The sequence below is a fragment of the Bos mutus genome, chromosome 15 (assembly GCF_027580195.1).
Source record: "Bos mutus isolate GX-2022 chromosome 15, NWIPB_WYAK_1.1, whole genome shotgun sequence".
Taxonomy (NCBI): domain Eukaryota; kingdom Metazoa; phylum Chordata; class Mammalia; order Artiodactyla; family Bovidae; genus Bos; species Bos mutus.
Window position 1 is genome coordinate 28,878,982 of NC_091631.1, and position 23,665 is coordinate 28,902,646.

General features: G+C 40.2%; 1 protein-coding gene across 1 annotated transcript in view; it reads right to left on the bottom strand.

The window, feature by feature from the left end:
- Positions 1-698: 698 nt before the first annotated feature.
- Positions 699-23,665, bottom strand: part of MRPL48 (mitochondrial ribosomal protein L48) — a 54,834-nt gene continuing 31,867 nt past the window's right edge. The window contains exons 5-8 of the mRNA XM_005893533.3: positions 13,772-13,941; positions 3,338-3,440; positions 1,702-1,791; positions 699-996 (exon numbers count right to left, since the gene is read on the bottom strand). Of these exons, the coding sequence (XP_005893595.2) occupies positions 922-996; positions 1,702-1,791; positions 3,338-3,440; positions 13,772-13,941 (438 nt within the window). The 3' untranslated portion in view covers positions 699-921. The remainder of the gene's footprint in view (positions 997-1,701; positions 1,792-3,337; positions 3,441-13,771; positions 13,942-23,665) is intronic.

Genomic DNA, 23,665 nt, shown 5'->3' on the forward strand with positions numbered 1-23,665 from the left:
GAACTGGATAGAGGTTGCACAACACTGCAAATGTATTAAATACCATGCAATTACTCACTTTCAAATGGTTATTTTTGTGACACGTGAATGTCACCTCAATAAATTATTTTTAAAAAGCAAATAGGCAATTGATGGGATTTGGCTCACAGGGTGCAATTTCCTGACACCTGACCAAGATCAACCTTTTATTCTTTGCTTAAACTTAATCCAGGCAACCCTAATTTGCAGTTACATAACATCTACCTGCATACTTATGACACGTCACTCACTACCCCACAAGGTAATTTTTTTTTTCACTTATAAACAGACCCTGATTCTATCTGGAGGGTTTTTTCATATACAAAATCTCCCTCCCTGTGCCTTTTATCCATGGAGAGTTTATTTATGATTGTCTGCCTCATTAAAGGGACTCCATGCCAGGTTGATTTAAAGGATGCTGCTGCTGCTGCTAAGTCGCTTCAGTCGTGTCCGACTCTGTGCGACCCCAGAGACAGCAGCCCAACAGGCTCCCCCATCCCTGGGATTCTCCAAGCAAGAACACTGGAGTGGGTTGCCATTTAAAGGATGAGTTCACTCTTAATTGGAGAAATTCTGAAGGGGAACACACTTGTGTGCTAAAGCACCAGGCAAAGAGAAATCCAATCCCTTAGTTAAAGATACTCCACAGGATGGAATGACTTCTCACATACATACACACATCCATCAGCAGCAGCTTTTTATTAGACGGAGGATACCCAGGGTTGGCTCAAAGAAAAGCGTTGACAATTGGTAAGCAAGGAGAGGAGATACTCCTTGCAGTGGAGATGAGTACTTATGATGTTGAGAGTCAGGGTCTCCTGTTCAACTCTGGCCACCCAGGAAGCTCTTCCCCTTGCCACTAACATCACCAGTGCTGAAAGGCATGAAAGGGTCTGCAACGAGCTAGTTCAACTTGGCTAACAGTTCTTCCAGTTCTGGCCGAGCTTTGAACCTTCCCTTGAAGTCTTCTTCAGTGTGCTGTGGAGAAGAAAAAGAAAATAAGAGGGAATTACTACAGAGTCATTCAGATATGCCCAGCGTCAGAAAAGGATACATCAGCCAGCTCTGTAGAAAATTATTTGGATTCAACTAACTTTTACTGAGTAGCTACTATGTACCAGGGTGCGATCCCTGGGTCGGGAAGATCCCCCGGAGGAGGGCACAGCAGTCCACTTCCAGTATTCTTGCCTGGAGAATCCACATGGACAGAGGAGCCTGGCAGGCAACAGTAACAGTGTTGCAAAGAGTCTGACGTGACTGAAGCGACTTAGCATGCACACACATACTATGTACCAGACTTATATTAGGTATCAAGGACTCAAATTTGAATTGGACTTCCTCCATGCCTATTTGTGTTCTGATTACTTACACTGCATGTGACCTTAAATCATATTCTTTCTGCTATACAGCTGCCTCAAGGGAGGGAATTTGGGGGTATAATGGGCTACCCCTAACATCAGGATGCTCTGACAGAGTTCAGCTTTCATGGTCTATGAAGTATGATCCCTGATGCATTGGAATAGTCAGACTAATAATCACGGTAAAGCAGCCTGCACACCTTTCCTGATTATTATCTGGGTTAAGTTATCTACATGCCTTTTTTGTTTCTAAAGTCAGCCAGTCCAGATTTTCTTATCCATATTTTGAGCCCATCAGTGGGCCTCTTCTCAAATTAGCACCTACCTCCCTCACCGACAATTTGACTCCTTCAGGAAGATTGCTTTGGATTATTTCCAAGAAAATCTCTGCAAACGTAGCATTCAAACCGCTGATCTGCAAAAGAAAAGAAGATGCTTGAAGAGAGTCACTGAAAGTTAGGTGGTTGGGCAGAAAGGGCAAGGGCTCAAATGTCAGCTCCAGTAGAGCCTGAGGGCCTTTGGGTGAAGGATTAACACCCAGAGCTGATTTTGGAGCTCAGACTTCACAGGATTTCGATTTCTCTTGCTGATCTGCCAAGTTGTCTGATTACTGAGATGGTCATGGCCAGTATCTGCTCTTCCCCGCGCCCACCAATATCTGCTCTTGTAGGCAATGAATGTCATAACTGGATTAAGAGGTTAAGTCCAGGATGACTTTCTGAGTCAACTCAAGTTTACCCACATAGACCACCCACCACCTGATTGTCATCAGACCCTGTGCTGAGAATCCAAAGATAAATCAGATGTATTGGAAGAAAGGCATGTAGGGGGAAGGCAGAACCCAGAAGAGAAACATCTACCTAACCCCATCAGGGAGGTTTTAAAAAAAGAGCTTCCAAAAGAGGTAACATCTGGCTGGAGTCTTGAAAAACAAGGGTAAATTGGGAGAATTCAACTGTAGTGTGGAGTTGGTTTTTTTTTTAAGGCAGAGGAAATAATATTCAGTAAAATGTGAAGGAATAGCACAGTACTAAGGAAAAGCACAGTACTAAGGAATTAAAACTAGTTCCATGTGTGACTGGAACGAATGAAGGTGTGAAGAGGAAAAGCTGGAGAAGAATCATGAAGCTACTTAGGTGCTAATCAAAAGAGTTCAAACTTTACCCTATGGGCCTTGGTGGCAAGTTAGATCTGTCATAAAATGAAGCTCAAATAATTTATTCCTGATAACATTTAAAGAACCAAGATTGTAAGTACTTTAATCATTTAAAAATTTAACATAGATTTAGAGTGTTACTACCTTAACATCCTGCTGGTTATCTTCCTGATACATTTCTTGAGTGGATCAAAAAGGGTGAAGTCCATGTGTTGGAATATTACTTGGCAGAAAAAAGGAATGAAGTATTGATATGTGCTACTACTACAACATGGATGGACCTTGAAAACACTATGCTACATGAAAGAAGCTAGATATAAAAGGCCACATATTATATAATTTCATTTGAAGAAGTGTCTACAAGAGGTAAAACCACAGAAATGGAAAGTAGATTAGTGGTTGCCAGGAGCTAGGGGAATGGGGAAAAAGGAGTGACTGCTAATGGATACAGAGTTAAAGGGAAGCCACTGAGGGGGTCTATATGGGAAAATGACATGATCACATTGACATGAGTGTAAAGCAAAGTGGATGGATCTCAAAGGTTTTTAGGGGTAGAAACCATAGAATCTGGAGAATGAATGGATACCCAAGGACAAAGAAGGGTCAAGAATTAAGTTCAAAGGTGAGGAGGATTATAGGGAAAAAAACAGTCCTCCTACAATTAGTCTTGCATTCACGAGTGTAGGGCACCTGTTGAACATCTTGGTGGAGAAACCCAGTAGACAACTGGATATCAGGTTTGAAACTCAACCAAGAAAGAACCAGGAGAGGTAGAGACATTTCAAGTTTCTTCCAGAGTACCTACCTGAACTACTCGCTCATGGGTGGTAAGAACTGAGTCCAGTAACATTTTGTTGCCTTGGTCCTGAAGCTGCAACACCTCAATGGTTTTGGTGGGCATCGCATAACTGTGGGAAGGAAAAGTCAGCTATTGGGAGGGTTCCTTTAAACCAGCCACACCACTTCAGTCAGGGTAGTCCCTGAGTGCAGGCACCACTGCATGCAGTAGCTCCTGCAACCTTGGGCTGTCTATCTGCAGCCAGGGGCAAAGTAACCAGATCCTCTTACACCTTCTCCAGAAGTCTTTACACTCCGTGAAGGGATAGACCACGTCTAATACTTTTATGCACCCTAGTCATGCTTAACATAACACTCTGAGTAAAGCCTGGTGATTAATAAGTATTTGCTGCTACTAAATAATAGCCAGTTCTAAAAGAATTAAGCTCACCACTAGGTATACTCTGGAGGCTAACCTTGGGTATTTCATCTCTTCTGAAGAAATGAGGCATGAAATCCAATCCTGCTCCAGTTGTATTTTTATTTTACTTATTTATTTTTTTAAAATTTGGCCATGCTGTGAGGCACGTGAGATCTTAGTTCTCTGACCAGAGACGAAACCCATGTACCCTGCATTGGAAGCACAGAGTCTTAATCACTGGACCACCAAGGGAGTCCCCTGCTCCGTTCTACAGCAGGATTTCTTAATGTCAGCACTATTGACCCTTTAGAACAGGTAATTCTTGTTGTGGGGGCTGGCCTATGCATCCCTAACCTCTATATCCAGCAAATGCTAGTAGTACCCCCAAAGTGATAACAATTAGAACTATCTCCAGACATTGTTAAATGTCTCCAGGTTGAGAAACATTGTTGTAATCTATGCTCACTATAATCAGCTTCAGTAGATCTATATACCACAATGAAAAGACTGCTGGACTTGGGGTCACGTCTTAGCCCTGCCACTTATTAGCAATATTTACTTAGGCAAGTCCCTTCCCCTTCTTGGACTCAGTTTCTTCATGTATAATGGGGACTACCATCCAGGTTTATATCAATAGACAATTATGAGAATCAGATAAGGTGATGAGATAGAACTGATGACTACACAGAAATATGATATTAGTATTGTGTTCATCTTATCAAAAAGTTCCTCAAACTGAATACTCAAATGGAATACTAATAACAACAGTAGGATTGCTGAAATTTCATGCTATACAAACTTCATGAATTAAGAGAAAGAAGCATGACCCTCTACAGATGGACTGCTACAAAAAGAAGTCTGGTGTAATAGAAAGTGTTTTGGAAACATGAGAGTCAGTACTGGATTTAAATGTTGGCTCTGCCACTTATTACCTATTTGACCTTGGACAAATTAATTCAGCTCTCTGGGTCTTTGTTTCTTCAGCTATTAAATGAAGATAATAATACCTAGTTCATAGGGTTTTCAGTTCAGTTCAGTTCAGTCACTCAGTCGTGTCCAACTCTTTGGGACCCCATGAATGGCAGCACGCCAGGCCTCCCTGTCCATCACCAACTCCCGGAGTTCACTCAAACTCATGACCATTGAGTCGGTGATGCCATCCAGCCATCTCATCCTCTGTCGTCCCCTTCTCCTCCTGCCCCCAATCCCTCCCAGCATCACAGTCTTTTCCAATGAGTCAAATCTTTGCAAGAGATGGCAAAAGTATTGGAGTTTCAGCTTTAGCATCAGTCCTTCCAATGAACACCAGGACTGATCTCCTTTAGGATGGACTGGTTGAATCTCCTTGCAGTCCAAGGGACTTTCAAGAGTCTTCTCCAACAACACAGTTCAAAAGCATCAATTCTTCGGCACTCAGCTTTCTTCACAGTCCAACTCTCACATCCATACATGACCACTGGAAAAACCATAGCCTTGACTAAATGGACCTTTGTTGACAAAGTAATGTCTCTGCTTTTGAATATGCTATCTAGGTTGGTCATAACTTTCCTTCCAAGGAGTAAGTGTCTTTTAATTTCATGGCTGCAATCACCATCTGCAGTGATTTTGGAGCCCCAAAAAATAAAGTCTGACACTGTTTCCCATCTATTTCCTATGAAGTGATGGGACCAGATGCCATGATCTTAAGTTTTCTGAATGTTGAGCTTTAAGCCAAATTTTTCACTCTCCTCTTTCACTTTCATCAAGACGCTTTTTAATTCCTCTTCACTTTCTGCCATAAGGGTGGTGTCATCTGCATATCTGAGGTTATTGATATTTCTCCCAGCAATCTTGATTACAGCTTGCGCTTCTTCCAGCCCAGCATTTCTCATGATGTACTCTGCATAGAAGTTAAATAAGCAGGGTGACAATATACAGCCTTGACGTACTCCTTTTCCTATTTGGAACCAGTCTGTTGTTCCATGTCTAGTTCTAACTGTTGCTTCCTGACCTGCATACGCGTTTCTCAAGAGGCAGGTCAGGTGGTCTGGTATTCCCATCTCTTTCAGAATTTTCCAGTTTCTTGTGATCCACACAGTCAAAGGCTTTGGCATAGTCAATAAAGCAGAAATAGATGTTTTTCTGGAACTCTCTTGCTTTTTCCATGATCCAGCGGATGTTGGCAATTTGATCTCTGGTTCCTCTGCCTTTTCTAAAACCAGCTTGAACATCTGGAAGTTCACAGTTCACATACTGGCGAAGCCTGGCTTGGAGAATTTTTAGCATTATTTTACTAGCATGTGAGATGAGTGCAATTGTGCAGTAGTTTGAGCATTCTTCAGCATAACCTTTTTTTGGGATTGGAATGAAAACTGACCTTTTCCAGTCCTGTGGCCACTGCTGAGTTTTCCAAATTTGCTGGCATATTGAGTGCAGCACTTTCACAGCATCATCTTTCAGGATTTGAAATAGCTCAACTGGGATTCCATCACCTCCACTAGCTTTGTTTGTAATGATGCTTTCTAAGGCCCATTTGACTTCACATTCCAGGATGTCTGGTTCTAGGTGAGTGATCACATCATCGTGATTATCTTGGTTGTGAAGATCTTTTGTACAGTTCTTCTGTGTATTCTTGCCACCTCTTCTTAATATCTTCTGCTTCTTTTAGGTCCATACCATTTCTGTCCTTTACTGAGCCCATCTTTGCATCAAATGTTCCCTTGGTATCTCTAATTTTCTTGAAGAGATCTCTAGTCTTTCCCATTCTGTTCTTTTCCTCTATTTCTTTGCATTGATCGCTGAGGAAGGCTTTCTTATCTCTCCTTGCTATTCTTTGGAACTCTGCATTCAGATGCTTATATCTTTCCTTTTCGCTTCTCTTCTTTTCACAGCTATTTGTAAGGCCGCCGCCCCAGTTAAATAAGATTATGTAAGTAATTTGCCTAGCATACTATGCGTACAAATGCCAATTCCCTTGCCCTTACAACAGTGAATAAATGCTAGGTATTGCAAACTTCCAGGTAAGCTGCCCTAAATAACAACCTCTTCCATTTTATAGCACAATCTCTGATCACTTCAAATTTACACTTGGCAATAACTTCTTTATAAAAAAATCAGGGACTTCCCTGGCAGTCTAGTGGTTAGGACTCCACACTTCCATTGCAGGGGACATGGGTTCAAACCCCGGTCAGAGAACTAAGATCCCACATACTGCGTGGCATGGCCACAAATGGGGAGGCGGGCACATTCATAAACTTGTTATGAAAATCAAATAAAGTAATTATGTAAGAGCTTTCAGAAAAGTAAACAGCTTCTAAAATGTTCTTTTTTTTTTTTTGACATTCCACAGATAAGACTGAATAAAGTGGGACTTGTTCATTCCTACCACGGAGCATGCATTTTATTCTTCAACAATACTTCAGCAAGATTTCATTGATTTGTTTATTTATTCATTCACTTATTCAACAAACATTTACTGAGATTCTGTTCTGTCCTAGGCGGTCTGATGGGCACAATGCAGTTTATGCTTTCAAGGAGCTTGCTAAGAATATTCTGGAGACAGGTAAGTACACAAACATTTGCACTATAGGAAGACAAAGGCAATATAGGTATATACCAAATATTACAGAGACAAGAGGGAGAAAAGGGGGAGAGCCTGGGGAAGGCTTCATAGGTGAGGCAGTGCTTTATCAAGATGTAAAGAATGAACATAGATGTTTGCCTGGAGGGCATTCCAAAAGAAGGCCGTCTACAAAGGCAAGGAGCCTTGAGGCCCTCAAAGAGAACCAATAGAAAAATCAGACATAGTTTGATCAAAAAAAATACTGGGAACTCGAGTCATTTTAAAGTAGAATAGACCTTTAAGTCACAAGAGTAAAGGTTATTTTTCTTTAGTATCTACATATTTCTGTACTTCCCCAGTTTTCTGCAATAAACATTATTTGGATGATCAGATAGGAAAACAGAAGAGAAGAAATGAAGTAGTTGAATTTCAAGAGTCAACCTAACATGACAAAATAGTGCTGCTTTTGAGGAGTACTGCTGGGATAGGACACAAGGGGGCCTGCTAGGATGCTAGGGAACTTAGAGTCTGTGGACTCTACTACACACGTTATACCTCCATTTGAAAAATGTAAGTGGATTTTTTAAAAAAAGCAAAGAGCAGCCTTACAGAGAATGATGCTTTTGCTCTCCACAGAGAACAAGAGCTGGTCAGCTTCAGGCTTGGAAGCTGCACCCAGATAAGTAAGATTTCCCTCTCTTCAGACAGCTGCTCGGCAAGGGAGACAGGAAAATTAAAGGACCCACAGGAAAGGCTTCTTCCTCTCCTCCTCTGGGTGAGCTGCAGCTGCAGCGATGCAGACCATTTATAGAACAAAAGCTAGCACACAGCTCCCTTGCCCAGTTCCATCTCAAGGTCAGAGCCCTATTCCCAACTCCTAAAGGAAAAATGGATCAAGATAAAATGAAAATCAGAAGAAAAGAAGATCATTTTATCTCTGAAAAGCTGGGCAGCAAGAATACCTGATATAATGGTCTGAAAACCTCAATCAATCCAAAGAAGTGAATTGCTAAAAGTGAACATTTCTTTATGCTCTGCACTATTTGGAGCAAAGAAAAAGCAAAGAGGCAAAAAGCAGCACATTGTTCATTCTGTTATACTAGGAATTTATGTTTATGCCTATTGGAACTAAATCCAAGGCAACAAGTATTCATCCAGTGCCCACAATGTGTCACGTACCGTGCAAGGTCTTAGCACGCCTGCTGATAAAGACAGAAATAGTCCCTGCCTCACAGATCTTAGAGTCTAGTAATAGTCAAGTAATTATGAGGGTAAGGAATTAGCATTATAAAAGGGAAGTTTTTTACTCTTTACTTCTCCTAAATATATAACGTAAAGACCTAAATTAAAGAGGTTCTCTGAAGAAGTGACATTCAAAATAAAGCCTAAGAAAAAAATAGGGGTTGATTAGCTGAAGGGGAAAAAGTATTCCAGGCGTTAGAGAGCATATGCAAAGGTCCTGAGGTGGGAAAAGACAAAAAAACAAAGTCAGTGCAACTGGAGATAGAAGGAGGAAAGGGAAGTGTGAGTTAAGGCAAGAAAGACAAGCCCGCACAATGGAGCACCTAGCAAGACATGTGAGGAACTTTTATTTTGATCTTAAAGGAATGGGAGGCCATGGAAGAACTTTAGCATGGGAGTGACACGATCATATTTCCATTCTAGAAAGATCATACAAATAGCAGTGTGGAGAACCAGTTAGAGGGAATTAAGAATTTGAAGGAAAAGAAGTGGGTTCAAATCAAGACCTTGCCACTGATTAGATGTATGACTATAGGCAAGCTTCTGTTATACTGCTACTACTAATAGCAGCCAATGGTTTCTAAACTTAATTGTAAGTATTTTAAATATATTAACTCCTTAATTTTCACTACAGCTTTATTATATAGGTACTTTTATTAACCTCATTTTACAGATGAGGAAACCAAGACACAAACAGGTTAAGAAAACTGCCCAATGTCTGTCACACAGTAAGAATGTAGCAGAACAAGGGAAAAACTGAAGCAGTCTGCTCCAAAGTCAATGCTTGGATCCACTATGGCAAGGTGCTTATATGAATTAAGTAAAGTAATATACAGAAAAGTATTTGGCAGAGTGGCTGGCTGATAGTAGGTGCTCAACAAATGGTACTGCTTCCTACCTTTACTCAAATGTAGTCCGAGCTTTTCACAGCCAGTTTTTAAAAACAAAATACCTTTAAAAGTTCTTCTGAAAATTTAAAACACTACTTCAAGGAGCTGATTCACTGAAGGTATGATAACATTCTGTAAATGGCATTTAATGCCCCTTTGCCACCACAGCTTCTGAGATGCTACCCCTAAACTGTGCCAGTTGAAAAAAATCTCATTAATTATTAATAGCAATAATATTATTTACAGAGTGTTTATAATGTGCTGATCTCTCTGTTAAGTGCTATCATATATTTTCCTATTTAATTTTCAGAACTCAAAAAAATAGGAAAATTATCATCATATTATGGAGTCAAAGAAACCAAGGTTCAGAATTTCTCAAGGTCATCTTGGTGAAAATGGGTAAAACTAGGATTTCAATGCAGGCAGTTTGATTCCAGAGTTTTCACTCTTAACCATTTGTTACTCAATATGATCCAAAGACAAGCTGCTGATAAGCAAACTTGTTATCAATTCAAGACAAGATAAGAAGCATGAAAGGGACACTAAACACACTTTTATTCAATCAACATTTTGTTTTCAATAGCTTCCAATAGAAAGTCTTTCAACAGCAAGACTTTCTTGATGAAGGGAGCAAAGTGTTAATGTACATTTTGGCACAAGCTCGTAATAGCTTCACAGAGTGGTACTTTGAGAAACATAGCCCTAAATTATTATGCTACTCTGTCTCCTTGAACTGACATTAAACTTTATCTTTCACTTACCACCTTCCACATTATAGTTATTTTTATATGTGTGTATGTGTGCACACACATGTACACACACACACTCTCCTTGAAATCAGGGGCATTTACCTTTGTATCCTCCAGACAAAAGATACAAAGTGCCTACACTATAGCGCAAGAAGCCCAGTGCCTCCTAGTTCACTGAGCATGTGGACCACAGAGCAAAAAGAGGCTCAGCCAGTAGTTTTTGATTAATTAAAAATTCGTCCATTACATTTTAGGAAATGTATACACAACTGGATTGTGCAATAATATTCAAGGACCTGTCGTTCTTTCAAGAATGGCTTAATGTCCCCCATGGGACAGTCTTTATGCTAGGTACTAAAGAAATAAAGAACACAGTCCCTATGTAGTCAGTGGGGAAGGGATCTGACACATGAAAAGATCATTACAGCCCAGAGCACTAAGTGACATGATAGAGCTATGTGTCAAGTGCTGAAAGAGCAACCAACTCTCCCAGGCATCAGAAAAAAGATAAAGCACATCTTTAGGCCTAAAACAATTGAAGCACTATCAGCTATGAGCGCTTAAGTCACAGCTGATTATCCAGTCTTCTAAGGAGCACATTTAGCACAGTTATACTGTAAGTAATAAAGGTTTAAAAGTTCAAATTTGGCTTAAAGAGCCTCTTGATGAAGGTGAAAGAAAAGAGTGAAAAAACTGGCTTAAAACTCAACATTCAAAAAACTAAGATCATGGCATCCAGTCTCATCACTTCATGGCAATAGATGGGGAAACAACGGAAACAGTCACAAACATTTTCTTGGGCTCCAAAATCACTAGAGACAGTGACTGCAACCATAAAATTAAAAGACACTTGTTCCTTGGAAGAAAGGCACAAACCTAGACTATGTATTAAAAAGCACAGATTTTTAGTTTAGTTTGCTTACAAAGGTCCACATAGTCAGTTCAGTTTAGTCGCTCAGTCGTGTCCAACTCTTTGCGACCCCATGAACTGCAGCACGACAAGCCGCCCTGTCCATCACCAACTTCCAGAGTCCACCCAAACCCATGTCCACTGTGTTGGTGATGCCATCCAACCACCTCATCCTCTGTTGTCCCCTTCTCCTCCTGCCTTCAATCTTTCCCAGTATCGGAGTCTTTTCTAATGAGTCAGCTCTTCGTATCAGGTGGCCAAAGTATTGGAGTTTCATCTTCAACATCAGTCCTTCCAATGAACACCCAGGACTGATCTCCTTTAGGATGGACTGATTGGATCTCCTTGCAGTCCAAGGTACTCTCAAGAGTCTTCTCCAACACCACAGTTCAAAAGCATCAATTCTTCAGTGCTCAGCTTTCTTTATAGTCCAACTCTCACATCCATACATGACCACTGGAAAAACCATAGCCTTGACTAGATGGACCTTTGTTGACAAAGTAATGTCCTGCTTTTAAATATGCTATCTAGGTTGGTCATAACTTTCCTTCCAAGGAGTAAGTGTCTTTTAATTTCATGGCTGCAATCACCATCTGCAGTGATTTTTGGAGACCAAAAAAATAAAGTCAGCCACTGTTTCCACTGTTTCCCCATCTATTTCCCATGAAGTGATGGGACTGGATGCCATGATCTTCGTTTTCTGAATGTTGAGCTTTAAGCCAACTTTTTCACTCTCCACTTTCACTTTCATCAAGAGGCTTTTTAGTTCCTCTTCACTGTCTGCCATAAGGGTGGTGTCATCTGCATATCTGAGGTTATTGATATTTCTCCCAGCAATCTTGATTACAGCTTGTGCTTCCTCCAGCCCAGCATTTCTCATGATGTACTCTGCATACAAGTTAAATAAGCAGGGTGACAATATACAGCCTTGATGTACTTCTTTTCCAATTTGGAACCAGTCTGTTGTTCCATGTCCAGTTCTAACTGTTGCTTCCTGACCTGCATAAAGGTTTCTCAAGAGGCAGGTCAGGTGGTCTGGTATTCCCATCTCTTTCAGAATTTTCCATAGTTTATTGTGATCCCCACAGTCAAAGGCTTTGGCATAGTCAATAAAGCAGAAATAGATGTTTTTCTGGAACTCTCTTGCTTTTTCCATGATCCAGCGGATGTTGGCAATTTGATCTCTGGTTCCTCTGCCTTTTCTAAAACCAGCTTGAACATCTGGAAGTTCACAGTTCACCCATTGCTGAAGCCTGGCTTGGAGAATTTTGAGCATTACTTTACTAGCATGTGAGATGAGTGCAATTGTGCAGTAGTTTGAGCATTCTTTGGCATTGCCTTTCTTTGGGATTGGAATGAAAACTGACCTTTTCCAGTCCTGTGGCCACTGCTGAGTTTTCCAAATTTGCTGGCATATTGAGTGCAGCACTTTCACAGCATCATCTTTCAGGATTTGAAATAGCTCAACTGGGATTCCATCACCTCCACTAGCTTTGTTCGTAGTGATGCTTCCTAAGGCCCACTTGACTTCACATTCCAGGATGTCTGGCTCTAGGTGAGTGATCACACCATCGTGATTATCTTGGTTGTGAAGATCTTTTTTGTACAGTTCTTCTGTGTATTCTTGCCACCTCTTCTTAATATCTTCAGCTTCTGTTAGGTCCCTACCATACTGTCCTTTATCGAGAAGATCTTTTTTGTACAGTTCTTCTGTGTATTCTTGCCACCTCTTCTTAATATCTTCTGCTTCTGTTAGGTCCATACCATTTCTGTCCTTTATTGAGCCCATCTTTGCAGAAAATGTTCCCTTGGTATCTCTGATTTTCTTGAAGAGATCTCTAGTCTTTTCCATTCTGTTGTTTTCCTCTATTTCTTTGCATTGATCACCGAGGAAGGCTTTCTTATTTCTCCTTGCTATTCTTTGGAACTCTGCATTCAAATGGATATATCTTTCCTTTTCTCCTTTGCTTTTTGCTTTCCATCTTTTCACAGCTATTTGTAAGGCCTCCTCAGACACCCATTTTGCTTTTTTGCATTTCTTTTTCTTGGGGATGGTCTTGATCCGTGCCTCCTGTACAATGTCATGAACCTCCGTCCATAGTTCTTCAGGCACTCTGTCTATCAGATCTAATCCCTTGAATGTATTTATTTATTTTGAATCTATTTGCTTTATTCATAATTACCAATAAACTAGAAAGAATCCAAATATATATCAACCAGTGAAGGCATAAACCAATTAAGGTTTACCATTTAATGGAAAACTATTCAGAATTCTGAACAGATAATCAGAATTAATGGAATACTGAATAGATATTCAGAATAAAGGCATGTCTGCAAAACCCCAGATAAATCTTAAATCCATTATGCTAAGTGAAAGAGGCCAGAAACAAACAGCTGCATACTGTATCATTCCATTTATATGGTATTCTGGAGAACTTAAAACAAAAGGGACAGGAAATCAATCAGTGGTTGCCAGGGACTCTAGAGGCAAGACAGAGGAGAGTAACTACACCTCAGGCACCAAGGAACTTTTTAAAACTTAATGGAGCTGTTCTGTATTTTGATTGTGCCAAACTATATACCTAAAAAGAGTCAATTTTACTACATGTAAATTATTTCTCAAAACAAAAATTATATCTCATTTAACAACAACAAAGTAGAGCATGCTACCCACACCAAGAACATCCCATGCAAAGGCATCTTTCATACCTTTCCTCGACTTTAATGGAGAGATGATTGCAGAGGTTGTGAACATACTGGGCATAACTCTCTGTCAGGGCCATGTCATATGCAATCAGGTGAATGTTTAAAGTCCCATATTCATAATCTGTCCCCACATTAATGGCTCTTATTTCCACTTTTCCCTTCTTCTTTTTGGGCTGAACACAAAACAAAAGAGAAAGAAAAGTCAAAGTATTATACAAGAAATTCTAACAATACCATCTTGATATATACATGTATATATATATAAATCAATCTTTCAATTAAATTTGTTTACCATGTTTCTCTCTGATTACCCTACCTACAAACTGAACTTTTCCTAGGTGGGAATGGGCAGCCTCCCTTGCCATTCTGGGCTGTAGCATCAGTCAGTGAAAGCAGAGGAAATATTGCTGGCAGTTATTTAACATAAATACATGTGACTGTCTTCTGCCATTAACTAGTTTTGAGACTCACTTTCCATCTCTGGCCCTCAGTTTCCCAATTTTTATATCACCGGGGTTATACTAGATAACAGATTCTTGAGGAGTTTCTCTTTTTTTGGCTGCCTGTGCAGCTTGTCGGATTTTAGTTCCCTGGTCAGGGATTGAACCTAGGCCCTCCGCAATGAGAGTAGAGTCCTAACCACTGGACCACCAGGGAATTCCTGACAGATTTTTTTTTTTTTTAAGAATTCTTTCTCTTTTTCAAAATTTTATTTATTTATTTCGGCTTCCCTGATAGCTCAGTTGGTAAAGAATCCACCTGCAATTCAGGAGACCCTGGTTCGATTCCTGGGTTGGGAAGATCTGTTGGAGAAGGGATAGGCTACCCACTCCAGAATTCTGGCCTGGAGAACTCCAGGGTCGCAAAGAGTTGGACATGAACCTAGGCCCTTGGCAGTGAGAGCACAGAGTCCTAAATACTGGACCACCAGGGAATTCCCAACAGATTCCTTTTTTTTTTTTTTTTTTAAAAACTCTTTCTCCTTTTTTTACATTTATTTCTTCTTGGCTGCGCTGGGTTTTCACTGCTGCATGCAGGCTTTCTTTCGTTGCGGTGAGCTACTCTTTAGTTGTGGTGCGTGGGCTTCTCAGTGTGGAGGCTTCTCTTGTAAAGAACGAGCTCTAGAGTGCAGGCCCAGTAGTTGTGGCACAAGGGCTTAGTTACCCCGTGGCATGTGGAATCTTGCAAGACCAGGGATTGAACCCATGTCCCTGCACTGGCAGTGGGATTCTTAATTGGACCACCAGGGAAGTCCCAACAGATTCTTAATCTAGAACCCATAGAGGAATTTTAAGGGGTTTGTCAACCCCAAAACTTATGTGCAAAATTTTACATGTGTGTGTATTTTTCTAAGGAGAAAATCCTTAACTTTCATCAGAATATTAAGGAAATCAATCACAAGAAAGCACAAAATTAGTTCTCTGCCAGCCTTCCTAGCTTTGAAATTCTGCAGTCCAATTATTTAGACAGCCTTTCTTTTAAAAGTTTGCTGGTAAGTCACTGCTGTAAGTCACTTCAGTCGTGTCTGACTCTGTGTGACCCCATAGACTGCAGCCCACCAGGCTCCCCTGTCGCTGAGATTCTCCAGGCAAGAATACTGGAGTGGGTTGCCATTTCCTTCTCCAATGCATAAAAGTGAAAAGTAAAGTGAAGTCACTCAGTCGTGTCTGACTCTTAGCGACCCCATGGACTGCAGCCCACCAGGCTCCTCCGTCCATGGGATTTTCCAGGCAGGAGTACTGGAGTGGGGTGCCATTGCCTTCTCCATTTAAAAATTTAAAGGCAGAAAAATTATTTTATTTCTATCCTTTTATTTCATATAAAGTACTGCTTTACTACAGATCAACCTGTTCAAACTGCTGTAAAAAATTAAAATGAGGCCTGGAAAAATAGATATGTAACACAACATAGATCAGGATCAAGAAAGCTTCTCAACCAGAAATAATTTAACCTAAATGCCCATCAGGAGGGGAATCTATTAAATAAATCATGGCACATTCTTTCAGTAGTACATTATGCAGCTGTAAGAAGAAATAAAGAACTTCTTTATGTAGTGATATAGAAAGATTTTTAAGATAAACGACAAAAGCAGACTGTAGAATAATGTGTTCAGAATATTGCCATACATATAAAAAGGGTAAGCAGGGAAGAATAGATGTGTGTATGTTTAACTACTTACATATGTATTTGCTTGCATATTAAAAAATAACTCTGGAAGGATACACAAAAAGACTAATACTATTGGTAACCTATGAGGAAGGGAACTGGATGGCTGGGCAACAGGTGTGGAAAGGAGACTTTTAAACTATTTCCCTTCTATATTTTTTGAATTTTTAATAATATGAATCTTTTATCCATTCAAAGTTAGAATCTTAAAATCTACCTTGTTTTTTAAAATTTTTAAGTCAAAATGTTTTTACAATATAATATTCTTGTGATATTAAAATAATCTTGCTCTTTGGAAGGAAAGCTATGACAAACCTAGACAGCATATTGAAAAGCAGAGACATCTCTTTGCTGACAAATGTCCATATAGTCAAAGCTATGGTTTTTCCAGTAGATATGTATGGATGTGAGAGTTGAACCATAAAGAAGGCTGAGCACCAAAGAATTGGTACTTTCGAACTGTGGTACTGGAAAAGGCTCTTTAAAGTCCCTTGGACTGCAAGGAAATCAAACCAGTCAATTCTGAAGGAAATAAAAACCTGAATATTCATTGGAAGAACTAATGCTGAAGCTGAAGCCCCAATACTTTGGCCACCTGATGCGAAGAGCTGACTCATTAAAAAAGACCCTAATGGTGGGAAAGATTGAAGGCAGGAAGAGAAGACGGCAGCACACGATTTGATGTTTAGATAGCATCACTGACTCAATGGACATGAATTTGAGCAAACTCTGGGAGATAGAGGACAGGGAAGCCTGGTGTGCTGCAGTCCATGGGGTCACAGAGAGTCTGACACAACTTCGCAACTGAACAACATTCATATGAAAATTGCATAAATAAGTACACAGCTCAATGAATTTTCACAAACTGAAAACACTTGTATAAACAGTATCTTGAATAAGAAACACATCACTACCAGCACCCCAAAAGTATCCCGTCCCCCAAATGGGCAAACCACTATTCTGACTTCCAAAACCAAAGGGTTACTTTGCCTATTTTTTAAATATGTGAAAATGGAATAATATACTAGGTTCTCTTTTGTGTACAGCTTCTTTAACTGATTATGTTTGCAAGATTCATCATTTTTAGATGAAACAGTAATTCTTTACTTCCCATTGCCCTAGTAGTTTATTTATATGAATATGCTATAACTTATTTATACTTTTTACTGAAGGTAGAAATTAGAGTTGTTTCAAATTAGAGTTGTTTCCAGTGTGGACCACGATGAACAGTATTGCTACAAACGTTTCTGCATCTATCTCTCAGTGAACACGTGTATGCATTTGCATTGGGGATATACCCAGAACCTGTGCAGAGGTTCATCTTTAATAGTTCTCTCAAACAGTTTTTTAAAATCGTTTCCAGTTTAGACTCCCACCAGAGTACTTAAGAGTTCTAGGTGCTTTACATTCTTGCCAGTATTTATAAAACCGAGTATAGTCAGGTTTTCCGGTTGGTTTCTTTCACCCATTCTGGTTGGTATGAAGTGGTAATGCACTGAGACTTTTAACTTGCATTTCCTTTAAGTCTACTGAACTGGAGCACATTTCCATTAAGGCCACCGGCCATTTGGATATTCTCTTTTGTAACCTGTTTATTCAAGTATTTTGCCCATTTTTTAGATTGGGTGGTCTTCCTTTCTCTTAATGATTTGTAGAGGTTCCTTCTATATTCTAGATATGATCCTTTGTTAAATGTACATGTTACAAATATCCTCTTCCTCCCTGTATCTTCCTTTTTCACTTTTTAATGGTGCATTTTGAGCATAAATTCTTGTTTTTTAATGTAGTCCAATTTACTCATTTTTTTCTTGTATAGTTGTAATGACTTTTGTGTCCTATTTAAGAAATCTTTGCTTAGTTTAAGATCATGAGTATATTTTTGTATGTTACCCCCCAGAAGTTTGATAATTATAATATTTACATTTAGATCTACAAAAATTTTAAATGCTTTTTGTGTACAGTGTGCAGTAGGAGTCAAGTCAGCTTTTGTCACATGACTGTCCAATCCAGTGTTGGATACAACCACTGCAATCAGTGTTGTCATATAATGAACGGTCATATGCTAAATGTTCATAGATACTTAGATCTGTTTCTATATTCTTTATTCTGTTCCAGTGGGCTATTTGTCTATTCTTCAGCTAATACCACACTGTCCTAATTACTGGAGATTTAATGTAAGTCTTGCTAGTTGGTAGAAAAAAAAATTTTTTTAAGAAATAGTGAGGAGGGGCAATCTATTTACATGTCTTAAGTCACCACTATTATTAGCCAGCAGCCTAGTTATTGCCACAGCAGAGTTGTTTCTGGCTGAGCACCTAGAATGGGTCTCTCATATTGCTGCTCTCCAGGTCAGTTTAAGAGAGCAGGGGCCCAACCTGGGGCGCGGGGGCGGGGATGGGGAGGACCAAGAAATGGTCCTTTCACAAGGCCAGTAAAACTGATGATAAACCTAGTCTCATAGGGATATTCTGAGAACTGAACAAAACATTGTATATACTTAATTCAATCCATGGCACATATTTAAACACTCAGTATGCATTAACTTTTATTATTATTTTTTGTTTTCATATTCCTCATATCTAGCACAGGGGCCAACAGAGACAAAACGTGCAATGAATCACTAGTTTAGAATTTTAGAACAAGATGGCATTTAGAGATAACTTTGTCCCAGTTTTTCATCTTTGCAGGGAAAGAATATGAAGCCCACAGAGATTAAATACGTCCCCCGGAATCAGAGAGCCACACAGGACAGATCCTAGGAACTAACCCAGACCTCCTGACTCCCATTGCAGAAATTTTTCCATCGTAGCCTCTGCATTATTAAAGTTCTTAACAGGGTAATCACCCCAGGGTCCTAGACTTTGCTATGAGTGAGAGGCCAACTTCTATCAACCAACCATCAAGGTGCAGGTGTGGTGGTGCAGAGCCCACCATACCTGAGGCCAAATGCAGCAATTCAGACTTCTCATCATGACAGCACTGCAGTAGGAGCTGTGAAGAATGTTAAAGTCAGAATGCAATAAGGTGCGGCTGAAATTTTCCAGCAAAGAAGGGAGGAGCTTCTTCGAAGCCTGCAGGAGGCTTTTCTTAACCAGGGAAAATGCCAGGGCTCTTCAAAGGTGTTGCTTTAGGAGAACAAAAAGAAGAAGGTTGATTCTAGTATCCCTCTTGGCATCTCATCTGCTTTTCCATGTTAACCTAGATCTGTCTGGACCGATCCACACCATCAGGAGCCCATTGTGATATTATATTTCAGTTCTGAGCCAGGGCACAACATAGCCAGCAAGAGTTTGAGTGCATGAAATTTCAGATACCAGTTCCTATCATTTTACCTTCACAATCTTTCTTATCCTTTCCTTTCTATTCTTACTGCCTGAGTTCAGACCTTCATGACTGCCATGGGGAGCTATTAAAGATATCTGTGCTAGGGATGTATATGACTAGAGCTGTGTTTTGGGAAGGTTACCCTGCCTGCCTGTGAAGGAGAATTAGGCAGAAAATGAATGGAGGCTAGGAAAAAGGTGGTAGGGAAGATGGAGTGCTATCTACCATCAAACTGTATACTGCTGTGACTGACCTGGATTCACTGTGGGATGGCCCAGGGCAGATATCCTTAGATCCCTGAAGGAGTACACTATGATGCCCCAAATGGGTCATGGGATAAATCACTAAACCATTTTTGTACAAAAATATCCATATTACTCCTATTTTACAGACAGAAAACTGAGGTCCTCTGAAGGGTCCTCTGAAAGGATGTTGTATTTGGCCAGGGTTACTGGGAAACTTTGCTGGCAAAGAACAGATAGAGAAAGGGGTCAGATTAGAATCATGGACTGTTACAGCTGGAAGGTATCTTAGAGATAAATTAGTTTCTCCTTCCTTTTTCCCCTAATTTTATATAAGGGGGAAGTCAAGGTCTAGAATGGGGAAATGACTTGTTTAAAGGTTACAACAGTAAGGAAATGGAAAAGGCAACCACTTTATGTCTAGCCATGGCTAGAAGTCTGTGGCCCTAAACCCAAGCTCTCTCCTCTAGTTTCCTCCAAAATTATAATAATAGTATCCACCTATCACTATACACTGCATTCTCCAGGGTGGGAAAGTTGGGAAGAAATTGTATCTTCTTTTATTTAGTTCTTTGGCCCATTTTTTGATTGGGTCATTTATTTTTCTGGAATTGAGCTGCAGGAGTTGCTTGTATATTTTTGAGATTAGTTGTTTGTCAGTTGGTTCATTTGCTATTATTTTCTCCCATTCTGAAGGCTGTCTTTTCACCTTTATTTAGTTCTTTGGCCAATTTTTTGATTGGGTCATTTATTTTTCTGGAATTGAGCTGAAATTGTATCTTCTTAATCCTCAAATGAAAAGCTGACAGGCCCGCAGCATATATACTTCCAGGAATTCTAGTGATGGAAATTTAAAAAATTACACCTGGGACTTAAACAATTTTGGTGATGGTACTCTGAACAGTCCATAATAAGCTATAAGGTACACAGATATCAAGTGGTTATGTTTATAACTAACATAAACATGCTAACTTGATGTAGCACACTCAATAAACATATACCAGACAGAAGGCATGGCCCTGATGGGGTTGGCAGCCTGGTACTGCATAGAGAGCACTTGACTAAGATGGAAGCCCAAGAAAATCTGGGGGGCTTCCCTGGAAGTCCAGTGGTTAAGACACCATACTTCCACTTCAGGGGGCATTGGTTTGATCCCTGGTTGGGGAACTAAGATCCCACATGCTGTGTAGCACGGTCAGAAAGAAAGAAAAGAAAATCTTGGCTCAAATACCGTCTGCTTAGTCACTACATGACACTGAGTAACCTCTCTAGGTGTCAATCTCAACACCTAAGGTTTCTGTGAAGCTCAAAATAGTGAATTTTTGTGAAATGGAAATAGTGTGGACATTAGATGGATTCTGACCATCCTTAGTTCAAATATTGGCTCTGGAAATTATTGTCACTTGGGCAAGTCATTTAATCTGTCTTAGATTCCTCAAACAGGGCCCTTAATTACCACAGTATATCTGAGGATTAAATTATATCATTTGTAATACTATAAAGTGAAATAATGCTTTTAAAAGCCTGGCACATAGTGATGACATGATCTGGTATATAGTAGTTGCTCAATAAATGATATCTTTAAAGAAAGACTGAGTAATGTACACAGATAGGACAAGATAGGACATTATTATTATTATTATTATTATTATTGGACAGAAGCATGCTCCTATTGGTATGCTTCACAGAATGAGGCACTCATTAAACCCCCGTTGTATGCAAAGTACTGATTCAACCACTCTAAGGAAAGACACCAAAGAGAAAACACAGTCCCAACTCTAAAGGAGCTTACAGTTGAGAGAAGGATAGATATACACAAAAGCACCAACCCTCTCAATTTAATCATAATGAGTAGGCCACCTCCCATGGCAAGTTCAGCACAAGCTACCTTGCTGCACCATGGCAATTAAAACCCAAAAGCAATGACCTCAGGTGGTTGAGCCTGAAAGGACAATGAGCAAGTCAATACTCCTAGGTTTTTTGTATAACATATAAGAGTATACATTTAGAAGGATGGTAACAATAACCCTGTGTACAAGACAGCAAAAGAGACACTGATGTATAGAACAGTCTTATGGACTCTGTGGGAGAGGGAGAGGGTGGGAAGATTTGGGAGAATGGCATTGAAACATGTAAAATATCATGTATGAAATGAGATGCCAGTCCAGGTTCGATGCACGATACTGGATGCTTGGGGCTAGTGCACTGGGACGACCCAGAGGGATGGTATGGGGAGGGAGGAGGGAGGAGGGTTCAGGATGGGGAACACATGTATACCTGTGGTGGATTCATTTTGATATTTGGCAAAACTAATACAATTATGTAAAGTTTAAAAAAAAAAAAAGAGTGTACAGCAGTTACTCAATATAAATGGTATCTTTTTAAAAAGTTGATCGAGACATGTCTACTTCTCAGGTCTCATGTCCCATCATCTTCTATGTGCCTCCTCAAGATTCCAAGATTAACACAAACTGCTTAAAGTTTCCCAACTGCATCTCCAGGATCAATGAATTCCCACTTTTGCCCAGAATGTTTCCCCTTCCTGCAGAGAGTTTGACTCTTCACCCAACACCCTCAATGTGAGGAACTCCTAGTCATTCTTCCCCTGACCAGGGATGGAACCTGTGCTCCTTGCAATGGAAATGCAGTCTTAACCACTGGACCACCAAGGAAGTCCCTCCTAGTCTAGTCATTTTTTAAGACTCCATTCATGCTCTTTCAGGAAGCCTTCCCTCATTCCTCATGCTGAGGTAGGTACTATGCTTACATGTTCCCATAGCAACCCTCTTTCCTTTAGACACCACTATCACTTAGCACATGTATCCATTTATTCAACAAATATTTTCTGACCACTAGTGATAAGCCAGGGCTTCCCTGGTGGCTCAGATGGTAAAGAATCCATCTGCAATGTGGGAGACATGGGTTCAATCCCTAGGTTGAAAAGATCCTCTGGAGGAGGGGATGACAACCCACTCCAGTATTCTTGCCTGGAGAATCCCCATAGACAGAGGAGCCTGGCAGGCTACAGTCCAACCCATGGGTTCACAGAGTCAGACACCACTGAGCAACTAAGCTCAAGTGATAAGCCAAACCAGGGTTAGCAATGGAGATATAATAGTAAATAACACAGCCATAGTTTCTGCTTGCTGAAACTTGCAATCTATTGGAAAAGGCGTATATATAACAAGTAATTATAAGAAGATGCATAACTTGAGGGAGGAAAATAGAGTACTATGGGGTTGTAAAAAGAAGGACTAATGCTATCAATCAACATCATCATTATCACCACTAGTAACTACTCATGGGCTCCATGTTTCAGACACTGTGCTAAGTACTTAAAACTTTCTTTTTTAACTTAATCCTCACAAAACATTTAAATAACATAGCTATTGAAAGGCAGAAAATTGCAGCTTGGAAAAGTTAAGTAACTTACCCAAGGACATACACTAGTAAGCAAAGAACTGAATCATTAACTTGCTGCTGCTACTGCTGCTGCTAAGTCGCTTCAGTCATGTCCGACTCTGTGTGACCCCATAGACGGCAGCCCACCAGGCTCCCCCGTCCCTGGGATTCTCCAGGCAAGAACACTGGAGTGGGTTGCCATTTCCTTCTCCAGTGCATGAAAGTGAAAAGTGAAAGTGAAGTCGCTCAGTTGAGTTCAACTCCTAGCATGGGCTGCAGCCTACCAGGCTCCTCTGTCCATGGGATTTTCCAGGTAAGAGTACTGGAGTGGAGTGCCATTGCCTTCTCCAGAATCGTTAACTTGGGTCTGCCTAATTCCAAAACATTTCTCCTAATCTCTGCCTTTCCCTTTAAGGATGGTGTGCAGAGCCTGCCAGTTTTCTCAATATTCTCTCTTTTTCCGTTAATCGTGGCACTGCTGAATTTTTCCTGGGTACATGACCATTCATAATAAAAATTACATTTCCCAACCAATCCTGCAGCTGGGTATGGTTCCATGACTGAGTTCTGGCCAGTGGGACATTAACTCATGCACGTGCTTTCCCCTTCCCCTGCCTACAGGCTGGAATGTGGACATGCAGGCTGAAGTGGGAGCAGCCATCTCAGACTATGAGATAAAAGCAGTAGGATACGTTTGTAAAACAGAAAGCTGGAATATCTACCTATACTTCATATGACAGAAAAACAAACTCTATCTTATTTA